This window comes from Labeo rohita, chromosome 21 (genome assembly GCF_022985175.1).
Source record: "Labeo rohita strain BAU-BD-2019 chromosome 21, IGBB_LRoh.1.0, whole genome shotgun sequence".
Classification (NCBI taxonomy): domain Eukaryota; kingdom Metazoa; phylum Chordata; class Actinopteri; order Cypriniformes; family Cyprinidae; genus Labeo; species Labeo rohita.
Genome location: NC_066889.1, coordinates 1,413,003 through 1,426,235, shown reverse-complemented (window position 1 = coordinate 1,426,235; position 13,233 = coordinate 1,413,003). Strand labels below are relative to the sequence as shown.

General features: G+C 36.7%; 1 protein-coding gene across 2 annotated transcripts in view; it reads left to right on the top strand.

Annotated features, from left to right (window-relative positions):
- jade2 (jade family PHD finger 2) overlaps nucleotides 1-13,233 on the top strand; it is a 43,576-nt gene that overhangs the window by 6,621 nt on the left and 23,722 nt on the right. For both annotated transcript variants that reach the window (XM_051093109.1, XM_051093108.1), the window contains exons 2-7: nucleotides 1,335-1,398; nucleotides 1,896-1,981; nucleotides 6,908-7,065; nucleotides 7,445-7,617; nucleotides 8,586-8,797; nucleotides 10,580-10,747. In XM_051093109.1, coding sequence (XP_050949066.1) covers nucleotides 1,335-1,398; nucleotides 1,896-1,981; nucleotides 6,908-7,065; nucleotides 7,445-7,617; nucleotides 8,586-8,797; nucleotides 10,580-10,747 — 861 coding nt within the window. The remainder of the gene's footprint in view (nucleotides 1-1,334; nucleotides 1,399-1,895; nucleotides 1,982-6,907; nucleotides 7,066-7,444; nucleotides 7,618-8,585; nucleotides 8,798-10,579; nucleotides 10,748-13,233) is intronic.

Here is a 13,233-nt window from a genome sequence, read left to right as displayed (position 1 = left end):
ATTCTTCAGAATATCTTCCTTTGTGTTTAACAAAGAAACTAATACAGGTTTGGAACACCTTGAGGGTGAGGAAATAATCACAGAATTCTCTTTTTGAGTGAACTGTCCCTTTAATGTGGCACTTTAGTATATTAGAGATGAGTAACAACGGGCGTTGAGTGGAAAGGGCTTGAATTGAAGCTGTGAAGATGTTTGGCTGTAGACAATAACGATATATTGCAAAATCTATAGAAATCTTGAATTTTCTTTTTTAAATTCACTAAATAAAATATCAAACTTTTATCTTGTATGCGATTAATTGCGATTAATCGTTAGACAGCCCTAATATATCTATATAAGGGCTGGGTGATAAAACAATATGTCGAGTCGTAATTTTGTCTGATACACAAACTCAAACACACATGAACTTCATTTCCACAGCTGCACTGAGAGTCACTTCACAAGCTTTTCTTGATTTGAGAAAAAAACTACCATCAAACACTTAAAACTGCAAGACCTTTACATCAACCTGTCAAAATAAAAGTCCGGTTTAACTTAAGGGAAATTATGACAAATATATTACTGTTGTATACTAAGTTTTCGTTAACTTATAGTTGCACAGTGCTGCTTTGCAGTGTTATATTTGACAAAAAAAATTAAAATGCAGTGTTGTAAATTGTTTTAATTTCTTTACATCTTAAAAGTTGATTAAATTGTTAAAGTTTTATTTAATTTAATTAGACACCATTTATTTATGATAAATTTGTATTGAATCATAAAACACAGAATATAGGAAAAAATAAAATGGAAAACAAAATTTAGGGGAAAATAAGACAGATTTCATGGGGCCCTAAATTAAAAAGGAGCTCTCCAGAGTTTGTGTATAAATAAATGGAAAATTAATTGGAAAAATATTGTGATAATATGTTTGGCCAAATCGCCCAACCCACACACATATAGCCATATTGATGCATGCCTACGCACAAGCCAGGAAATCACAATTATTTTTTTTATTTAACAGTAATATTATTATAGATAATTTCCCCAAATCGCCCCTGTGTAAAGAGAAGGCAGCATCAAATGGCGAATGCGGTTTTCAGTCTCTTGTAAAGTGTAGATTGGGCTGAGAGGCGACAGGAAGAGACCCGCATGAAAGGGAAAAGCCCCATTTTATGGCTGCATAAATCTGCCAGCAGCCAGCAGAGTGTTTCCTCTTCTGTCTTTGACACACGGTGTACAGCAGGCCTGTCTGCACAGACACATTTGTACCAGCACACTTTCACACTCTGCTTTCAGCATGCGTTTCTGCCATCTTTTCAGGGTCTGATAATTGTTCATCCCTTCTTTGCTAACAGATGGAGAGTGAGATGAAGAGGAGGAAATACTCCACCAGCAGCAACGACTCTGACACCACTGACAGTGAGTGATAAACACAGACGCACATTCATCAGGAGGAAAAATTAAACAGTTTATTAGACCTTTAAATAAAATCTAAAATAAGGTTGTAAATAGTGAGAATATGGAGCTCATCAAACTCAAGGAAAAACGTCTCAGTTTTATTCCCAAACTGTTGTAAAATTGTGATATTATTTGGACAAAAAGTAAGATGAAATCAGCCATCACTATTTATCTGTCAATTGATGTTTTAGTAAAATTATATTTAAATGCTTAGTTTTAAGACCAAAACATATAATGCATTACAATGATGATTGAGAGATGAACAAAAAAACGTTCCTCAAAACCCTGATGATCATATGTATATATTTTTTCACTCCCAAATTTTTCTCACATCATTTGCTTCCATTCCAAACCCATAAAGAAAGTCATGCAGGTTTGGAAGAGTATGAGGTCCATGAGTAAATGATGGCAGAATTCTCATTTGGTAGGTTCAGGTGTGACCCTTCAATCTCTTGCAGGTCATGTGACCACCTGGTCACGGTCTTCAAAGAACACAGGGACCAACAGCACATGGGTACGCCATGAGCAGAAGAAACCGTCTGAGGTGAGAAATACTCTTTCATCACTAAGCACGAATACAAGCCAGAGCATAAACGTTTAGCCAGATTTTCACATTAAAGGAGAAGTCCACTTCCAAAACAACAATTTACTCACCCCCTTGTCATCCAAGATGTTCATGTCTTTCTGTCTTCAGTTGTAAAGAAATTATGGTTTTTGAGTAAAGCATTTCAGGATTTTTCTCCATATAATGGATTGATATGGTGCCCCGAGTTTGAACTTCCAAAATGTAGTTTAAATGCAGCTTCAAACGCTCTAAACAATCCCAGCCGAGGAAGAAGGGTCTTATCTAGCGAAAAATTTGGTAATTTTTTGGGGAAAATAAAAATTAGTATACTTTTTAAGCACAAGAGCTTGTGTAGCACAGGCTCTGGGATGCGCGTCCACGATGCTACGTACTATTGAATCAGGTCAAAAGGTCACACGAAACATAGGTAGAACTACAGACCCAGTGTTTACCAAGCGAAAGACTAAGGAAGTGCATGTAAGTCAAACGCTGTTTACAAACAAAAAGGTACAACGATGTCGGACAATTCTAAAGTTGTAGGAGAAAATAAGATGGAGTTTTTCGCCATACTCTACCTTTTTGAGCCGGAGTACACAGACAATGAACTTAGACGTGATTCGTAGCGTCGTAAACGCGCATCCCAGAGCCTGTGCTACACAAGCTTTTGTGCTTAAAGTACACACATTTTTATTTTTCAAAAAAAAAGATAAGCTAGATAAGACCCTTCTTCCTCGTCTGGGATCGTTTAGAGCACTTTGAAGCTGCATTTAAACTACATTTTGGAAGTTCGGGGTACCAATGAAGTCCATTATATGGAGAAAAGTCTTGAAATGTTTTCCTCAGAAAACCGTATTTTCTTTACGACTGAAGACAGAAAGACATGAACATCTTGGATGACAAGGGGGTGAGTAAATTATTTGTAAATTGTTGTTCTGGAAGTGGACTTTTCCTTTAATGTCACATTTTAGTAGTACTTAAAAAATAATTAACAGATTAATCAACTGGGTGGATTAGTAGGGGTGTGCGATATTGACAAAAAATGTCTCATTAGTTTTTAGGATTTTGTTCAATAATGATAATTAAACAATATTTTGCTGAGTGTGTTTTTGTGCTGGTAACTTGGCTGATTTAGGCCTTTCGTGAACACATAAATATGACACTAAAAACACCAATAGGTGGCGACAAATCCCTGTCCTAATAAGTTATTCATTGAATTATTCATTAAGTTTTGTTTAATGGCTGATTCATTTAGAAATAAAGCAAGTAACTGCCTTTATAAATGGATCATTAAATCATTGACTTATGATTCATTCAAAATAGATTAATTCAGGAACGAAACACTGCAGTGTTGCTCTGAGATGCACAAAAGTTCTGCTCTGGTTTTGACTGGAATTATTTTTGCTGGAACCATTGTATAAAATGAATGTTTTTGGCTTTCTGAACTTGAATTATATGGTCATTCTAACTGCATTCTAAAAGGCTTCATCATGCAGTGAATGAATTTGGAATCTTAAGACATGCTTTTGTTTGGTTTTTGCACACACTCATACATACTTGATAATGTTAGCTCACACATTGTTAAAACAACATCTACTGTATTATTGTAGACAATCAGTAGTGCACACCTCTAATGGATGGTGAAGATGTCAACTTATTTGTAAGACACATTTCACAATGCACGTTTCAAAGCAGCTTTACAGAGCTTCATGAATGTCAATGCTTGTAATTCCTTACTGCCTAATTGTCCACATTATCCATGCAATAGTGTAGTTTACTTTTGACGATGATATGAACAATCAAGCAGTTAAGAATTGCTGCATTGTCTGATTTATGTGAATATACAGTCAATTGGAAATGCATACAGTAGTTGTAATTTCACCCTGCCACCAAATAATGCTAGTTTGTGCTGCGAGACCTCCAGTAAACCCGATTCGGATGTGTGTGGGCAGGAGTGTAGATATGAATAAGGTCAGAAATATACACAAGGGCCAAACCATGGAGGGCTTTGAAAGTGATGAGTAGCATCTTGTACTGAATACAAAATTGGACAGCTAGCCAATGTGGTCTGGACAAAATAGCAGTGATATGGGATGATTTCTTAGTATTTGTGAGGACTCTATAGTGAAGAATTGAAAATTATACCCAGTTTGGGGAAAGGGGCTGTGCATTGTGACTGAATGTAGAGCTGGGTGTCGTCTGCATAGCATTGAAAGCTAAAAGCATTAAGACAGATGATGTGACCAGTGGGAGGCGTGTAAATGACGAAGAGTAAAGTCCCAAGAACAGAGCCCTGTGGAACACCATGTGAGACATGGGCAGTAGTGGAGTTGGCCTGACGGATAGAGATGTAATGCTGATGGTTGAATAAGTAGGAAATGAACCAGGATAGGACACTTCCAGAAATACCAAGAGCGGAGAGTCATGAAAAGAGAATTTGGTGAGAGATGGTGTCAAATGCAGAGGAGATGTCTAAGAGAATTAAAATGCAGATGAAGCTCGAATCGACAGCCATAAGATGATTATTGACAACGCTGCTGTTTCGGTGCTGTGAAGAGTGCGAAAACCTGACTAGAAGCATTCATAAAAATTGTTCGATTGTTTTGAAGTTGAATAGCAACCACTTTCTCAAGCAGCTTTGAGAGAAATGGAAGATGTGAAATTGGTCTATAATTTGCCATGTCAGAAGGGTCAATGCCAGGGTGACGGTCTCAGTTTTTTATTTTTTGGGATTCGACTCGTGCGCTTTATGTCAGCACACTAACCACGTGTCTATTGGCGCGACAGCTGCAATTCTTAATTCCTGAGGAATTACACAAATGTTATGTTTATCTAATGTCATTTTAGTTTTTTAGTATGGTTGAACTGGATCATTGAAGCTCAGCAGCAAAGACATTAGTTAATAAAAAGGGATTAAACACATAAAGGGTGAATGTGTTATTTAACATATTTAATTATTGCAGGTTTGCATCATATTCTGAGTTAGCGTTTCACTGTTTTTATTCATTAGAGCAGTTTTGCCAAGTACGCGGCTTTCTCGAATTGGGCTACTTTAACACTGTTGCCGCAGGTTGTTATATTTAGCCCTTAAAATACGAATTTACCAGGGGAACCCTGACAAAAGAACATGAAAAAAAAAAACGCGTTTGGGCTAGTTTTGAGTAGCAATTTGGCGTGTTTTGTTGTGAAAACCTGGCAACCCTGATTTTGAGGAATACTGAATCTATTTTGTGTAAGTGAGATGAGTAAATGCATGTTGAAATTTAGTCTAGAACTACAGTAAAATCATGTTCACACAATGCCTTTGCACTTGCTCCTGACTTCTCTCAACATGGCAACACGAGAGCTGTCAGTCAATACATGCAAAAATAGAGTAACTGGTGTTATTTGAAAAAGTAACTCAGATATTTCCTTGTAAATTAAAAAGTAATGCATTACTAGTTACTTGGAACTACGGCAACGAGATGGAAAAGTAATCTGATTACATAACTCGCATTACTTTAAGGGGTCCTAATATGCTCTTTTACAAAGTCTTGATTTTGTTTTGGGGGTGTACTAGAACATACTTTCATGCTTGGAGGTCCAAAAAACGCATTATTTTTAACATCATTTATATTATTACAATACATTTCTCCCAGCCTGGCACATAAGGCTCGATTAGTTCCAGGTTTAATGAAGGCCCGCCTTCTGAAAAACGAAATGTGTTGTGATTGGTGAACAGCTAGACGGTGTTTCAGTACTGCCACGCCCCTTGTCAAAGAAGCAAGTTCCGTGTACAACTGTTGGCGCAAGCTAGATTAAAGTGATTCTATTAACCTCCCGAAGCCGTGTGAGGCTTTTTATTATGGATGGATGCAAATTATTGGACTTGTTTTGGACTGATGAGGAGAAACACCCGTCTATGCCGTTCTAAAGCTTGGGAGCGCCAGGATAAATTTTAATATAACTTTGATTACATTCGTCTGAAACAGGGAAGTCATATACACCCAGGATGCATGGAGGGTGAGTAAATAATACGCTACAGTAGTGTTGGGTCCTATCGTTTAATTAAATTAGCTGTCTTCATGAACATCATCACTGATTAGCCTAGCCTATTCTAGTGCAAGTTTATGCATTTTAAAAAACACTCACGTTATAAGTGAAGCTATCTACACTGGATGATGAATAAATCTCTTACCACACACTGCACACGTCTGCTGCACGTTACGGCTCTGAAGCAGCCACTCTAGTCAGTGCGCTGCGGCTCGTTGAAGCCGTTCTCCACGCTGCATCACTAAAGTACCTCGTCCCTACCCATCCCCAACAATTTGAATTTCCGTAGGCGGGATTTAATTTAATGATATTCTAATGGACTGCGTAGTGACATCATTGCATGCGGAAAACAAACGTTGTAGTCCAAAGGAGCCGTTCGTTGTAGGTCTTGAAAAGGGATTTTTAAAAAAAAAACTATATATCTCCTTTTGGAGTGGACTTTGAGGTTTTGTAACTTTGTAGATCTTTTTTTATGCCCAAAGATATACAACACACACTGACTAAAGTTCAAAAAGTGAAAAAGCATAATAGCTTAATCTAACATTGCAGATGTCTAGATATTAAGTATGTGTCTGATTTAAAACCACATTTGGATTGCGCTTACAGCACTTACTTTTCACAAACTGCTGGATAAACTCACATAACACCCTATGTTTTTTTTTTTTCTTGGCAAGTCAGCCACTCTTAATGTTTCATACTATGTGTTCGTACATATTTGGGTGTTTCATATTTCATATATTTAGCCTTCTGGCACAAAAATTGCTTTCTAAAACCTATCCAAATAATTCATTCTTGCCTTGGCGCCAGTGAAAATGTCACTAGAGCGAGAGAAGGGACTCTTTCTTGTTGAATGTTGCCAATGTTCTGTTCTTTCAGGTGTTTCGGACCGATTTTATTACAGCCATGAAGTTGCCTGATTCAGCACAACTGAGCCCAGAGGAGTTTTATTTCCTGTCCGACCCCTGGAGGCAGGAATGGGAGAAGGGTGTTCAGGTGCCAGCCAATGTGGAAGCCATTCCCGAGCCTGTAGTCAGGTGAGAGTCACAGGCTAATGTGTTACGTGTTTCACAAATAGAAATGTAGTGCTTTTTCAGATGTCAGAATGAATTTGCATACAATGTTGTGCCACAATATTTCTTTGTGAAGTGAGCAACTCTTACTTGTAAAAAAAAAAAAAAGGGCTGTAATGGTTCAAGCTGATTTCAGCATTCATCACTTCATGCCACTGTGCACACTGGGCTTGATTTTCACTTACAACTAAATAAATAAAAGACGAGTCACAATGATTTCCTCTGATTAGTAAGGTTATGTGACAAATCGTGAGCTTAACTTTTGAAGCTGAAACATTCCTTTGAGTACTTGATGCATGAAGGATGAGTTTTGTGGTCATTCAAGTGTGCAATTTTTTCCCAGGATGCTTCCAGAGGTCAATCGAATCCCATTCTTTTCACCGATCCAAACCAGGGGCCAGTCGGAGTTTGGCTTCGGAGAGTCACATGGTCTCACTGATCCACTCAGTTGTTACGATCTGGATGATCTGGATGTGACCTGGCTTGAACTGGTTAATGCTGAATTCAGACAACTAGGTAAGATTCTTGATCAGCTAAATTATCTAAATCATGTTTCTCTGTTGATTTAAGTTTGTTATTGTAAACAGACCAATAAAAAAGTTTATGGCTGGGTTGGATTATTTTATTTTTGATTTAGTTTATTTTTTAAATTTTTTTAATTTTAAGTTTACATCTCACAGTTCTCACTTCTTCAAAAGTTTTTTTTAATTAACAATTTAATTGAACAAACCCTTTTGCTATTCTACAGATTTTTTATTTTTCATTGTAATTTTTTTTTTTTTTCTCAATTTTTAATTAATTAACTTCTTTTTTTCATCAGACATTTTTGTTATGTGTTTAACAACTTTAATTAAAATTTAATTGAATTTTGCTATTAAACATGGAAGAAAATTTTAAACATGGAAGAAAATTTGTGATTATTCCTTAAAAGCAAAAGTTTTAATAATGCTTTTATTAGTAGTAGCAGAAGTAGTAAGACATACATTCCACTGTGCAATAGCAGTATATTTCTGTCATAATTTCTTCAAATTAAGCCAAACTTTTTATTTGGATGGGTTCCAATGAAGAGATTTGTTATTGTGGGTGTGTGTATATAATATGACTGTAGTTTTTCTCAAATGAAATGGCCAAATGCGCATGAAGTCACTCTCAGAGTAGTTCTAGTGATATTGTAAATGTATTTGTGTCCTGATTTAGTAAGTGCCATTCATTTACAGAAATGCTGGGCTCATATTTAAATAGTCTTTCTGTGGTTTAATAGTCACAGACACTAGTCCACATCACCATTTCATTTAAGTGTATGGACCTATTTTTGATTTATTTATTAAATATTTGGTAAAATAAAGTATACAGTTATACAGTAAATCCATTTTTTTGATTGATCCTGCAATTCCGTCTGCGTTTTCCACTTTGCGGAAATCATAGGGTCCTACCAATGTGTCAGAAACCCATAAATATAAGGCTGTTTCTTTTGCGTGTCTCAGCACTTCCAGAGCTGGATGAGCTCACCATGGAGCAGGTCGTGGTGGAGCTGGAGAGCAGGTGTCAGCAGAACATGCAGCAGGCCATCGAGACTGAGGAGGGTCTGGGCATCGAATACGACGAGGACGTGGTTTGTGACGTGTGCCGCTCACCCGAGGGGGAGGACGGCAACGAGATGGTTTTCTGCGACAAATGCAATGTTTGTGTGCATCAGGTATGTAATCCAAAACAATCAGATTATATTGAGGTCTGAGCGCTGTAATGAATCACAGTCATGTCCATTTTGTGCTTGAATATGGTGAAACACTGCTTGATACCAGTGGCTGTATTCACAAACTATAAGAACATCATTTTTCTTAACTATTTTCTTAAGCTATTTTCTTCTAATTTTAACTTGAGTAACATTAGGAATAACTTGTTCAAATGATCTGGTCAGAGCGAGTCTCCAGTAAAGAACTCACAGATTCGAGTGATTCGTTCAGTGCGAGTCTCCAGTAAACAACTCACAGATTCGAGTGATTCATTCAGTGCAAGTCTCCAGTAAACAACTCACCGATTCGAGTGATCCATTCAGTGCGAGTCTCCAGTAAACAACTCACAGATTCGAGTGATTCATTCAGTGCGAGTCTCCAGTAAACAACTCACAGATTCGAGTGATCCCTTTAGTGCGAATCTCCAGTAAACAACTCACTGATTCGAGTGATCCCTTCAATGCGAGTCTCCAGTAAACAACTCACCAATTCAAATGATCCGTTCAGTGTGAGTCTCCAGTAAACAACACCCCGATTCGAGCGATCCGTTCAAGGCGAGTCTCCAGTAAACAACTCACCAATTCAAATGATCCATTCAGTGCATCCAGTAAACAACTCACCGATTCGAGTGATCCGTTCAGTGTGAGTCTCCAGTAAACAACTCACCAATTCAAATGATCCATTCAGTGCGAGTATCCAGTAAACAACTCACAGATTTGAGTGATTCATTCAGTGCGAGTCTCCAGTAAAGAACTCACAGATTCGAGTGATTCATTCAGTGCGAGTCTCCAGTAAAGAACTCACCGATTCGAGTGATCTAGTCAGAGTGAGTCTCCAGTAAACAACTCACAGATTCGAGTGATCCCTTCAATGCGAGTCTCCAGTAAACAACTCACCAATTCAAATGATCCATTCAGTGCGAGTCTCCAGTAAACAACTCACCGATTCGAGTGATCCGTTCAGTGTGAGTCTCCAGTAAACAACACCCCGATTCGAGCGATCCGTTCAATGCGAGTCTCCAGTAAACAACTCACCAATTCAAATGATCCATTCAGTGCAAGTCTCCAGTAAACAATTCACCGATTCAAATGATCCATTCAGTGCGAGTATCCAGTAAACAACTCACCGATTCGAGTGATCCGTTCAGTGCGAGTCACCAGTAAACAACTCACCGATTCAAATGATCTGTTAAAATATTTAATGTTAAATGAAATATAAAAGTGTATAATTACAAAATAATCAATCAATACTTTTTACATTTCAAGCTTAAAGACATAAAAAAAAAAGTTCTTTTGTACTTTTACTCAAGTAAAATTGAAAAGGAGTACTTAATTTTACTGCAGTAATCTGCACTTTTACTGAAGTACTTGATTTGTGTACTTCATCAATCACTGATGTTGGAGGACTCTAAAGTGACACCAGTGATTGCTAAAGTTAGCAATGATAGGTTATAATTATGAGTGAAGTGACTTTTTGCTAAGTACTCATTTACATATTCACGGTTCCACATATTCTGAATGAGGTAAGGGTGTATACACCAGCTGACCACTTGAAGGCATTTTTGTAGTTAACAATTTTCATGGGAAATAAAAATAAATACATAAAATTAGGTCATTTTGATTATCAAGATGAGTTTTAAGGGATAAAATTAGTGACTGCAGGGAGGTTATAAGAAAAACATGTTATAAGAAAAATTGAAAATGATCAGTTATGTTGACAGAAAGCATGTTTTTTTCCTCCTGCAGGCGTGTTACGGGATCTTGAAGGTGCCGCAGGGTAACTGGCTGTGCCGAACATGCGCCCTCGGAGTGCAGCCCAAATGTTTGCTTTGTCCCAGGAGAGGAGGAGCTCTGAAACCCACGCGCAGTGGAACCAAGTGGGTCCACGTCAGCTGTGCCTTATGGATCCCAGAGGTATTGGATAATGTCAATCTGGGAATAGGAGTTATCATTTCAAGTAGTATGCAGTTTTAGAAGTGCACTAAAATTTCAGTTTCCGAAAAAAGTTCACTTTCTAACTAAAGAGACAATGACTGAAAATCCTGGATGCAAGTATCCACAAAAAAACGCACATTTTTGCCTCACTTATTATTATTATTATTATTATTATTATTATTATTATTATTATTATTATTAGTCAGTTGCAGAAAAAAACCTGTGATGGACATATTGTTAACGACTGGTCTGTGAGATAATTACAGTATATTGGACAGGAAATCCAAACGTTCATCTATCATTCATCGACCTTGAAATTGAAACAACAGTAGTAGCAACTCTACATGTCACTCGCTGTAACGCTAACCTAGATAAATGTGCACTATTAGGAGCATATCCAAGTGTTTGTGCGGCGTGTGTAAGGCATGTGTAAGGAAAACGGCACTTCTTCAATGCATTAAACAGTGCAAGTATCCTATCTGTCAGCAGCACATGCATCTGTCAGAGCTGCTTTGAACTATATGTGCTAACTACGTCATACAAGTTATTTTAAAGCCCTTTAATGTAAAGCATGTTTAGGACAAATTGGATTATGCACTTTCCCTGCAGCTCATTCTGTCCTCCGCTATTTTTCTGAAGCACTCATATTAAACTACTGTATATTGATGTAAATGGTAGAAACGGTTTATAAATAATATATCGATATATATTACAAACTCAGTATAGTGCTCAGCATTATGATTTGTGCTTATTTTTCATTCAGTGCAAAAAACTCAAAAGGACTGACATGATGGGGCTGATCATGTGTGTCTGTGTATATAAATGTAATTTCCTGGCTTTGATTCCAGCCTCTCATTTTTTACATAACTCCTCTCACTCCCACATACAGTATTATCTAAACTCCTTTAAGTAGATCGAAGTTTTGTTTAGATGTTCCCTTTTTGAAACCCACAATTTTCAGGTTTTACATACAGTTTCTGACTGACTACAGTCATCAGGTTAAAAAAGTGAAATTCTCACAAAGCAGTGTGATTGTTTTGGTGTTTTTAACAAGGATTGTACAAGATGCTTAAAGTGCTTAAAGTGTTTGAATTTAACTTTTTGAAATTTAAGGCCTAAAAAAAATAGCAGTACCTTGAAAATAGCAATATTCCTGAACAGGTACTTGAGAAGTGCTTGGATTATAGAAAGACAATTTATCTATAAAAGCAGATATCTTTTCATGCAAAATTCATCCAATTCAGAAAACACCTTTATCGCTTATTTCAGTTAATGTCAGAAAACAATCAAGCTAAGAAAGTAGTAGTACTGGCAGTGTTGTGTATGTCGGAACTGTTCTGATTGATTCAAACCCGTGACTTCGATCATTCATTTCAAGTGATTCACTAGCAAAAACCAGATCAGATTAAAAGAGCCATTCATTTTTGACTTTCAACATCACTCATAACAATTTTAAAAAGCACGTAGCGATGGGTGAAAACTGAGTTTTCGCTAATCTGAATCAGTTAAAATTAATTAAAAATTTCGCTCCAATCAGGACGCGTATTGCAAATCATTTGATTCAGATTTAAAGTCACATCGCAAATCATCAGTGTTGGGGAAAGTTACTTAAAGTAATGCATTGCAATATTGCATTATTCCCTAAAAAAGTAACTAATTACGCTACTTAGTTACTTTATCTGGAAAGTAATGCGTTACGTTACTTTTGAGTTACATTCGTGTTACTTTTTAAATCCGGGCAGGGTTTGCTTGTTTTATTTTAACATAAATAGTTGTATTTTTAGCAAATGTAAAAGCCCTGGCTTTCACACCAAAAAGTGAAATGAGAAAGCCTCAGGCTGAAGAAAAAATAAATTCACGTCTGTACAGTAGAACACGGTTCAAAACTCTTCAGTAATAAAAAAAACAAAGCACAAATGTTTATTTAAAGTCATTTTTCCTTATTAGTATGGTTGAACTGGATCATCAAAGGTCATCAAAGACAATGGTTAATAAAATGGCATTAAATACATAAAGGAAATTTATTTAACATATTGGTGCAGATTTGCATCATATTCTGAGTTTGCATTTCACTGTTTGAAATTCATTTTGATGAGTACTGAATCAGTTTTTTCTGAGTGAGATGAATTAATGTATGTTCACATTTAGTTTAAAACTACAGTAACATCATGTTTACACAACGTACACAACACTTCTGCATTTCCAGTTTCTCTCAACATGAGGACAGGAGACTTGTCAGTCAATAAATGGGAAAACAAAGTAACTGGCGTTACTTATTTGAAAAAGTAACTCAGATATTTTCTGATTACGTATATAACTCATGTTACTTGTAATGCGTTACCCCCAACACTGCGAATAATTTGATTTAGATTGGATCTTTGCGTATCGCGAATCATTTGATTCATATCGAAATGGGTTTGTGAATCATTCACCTAAAAATAAAAATCTAAATCAAATTCAGATCC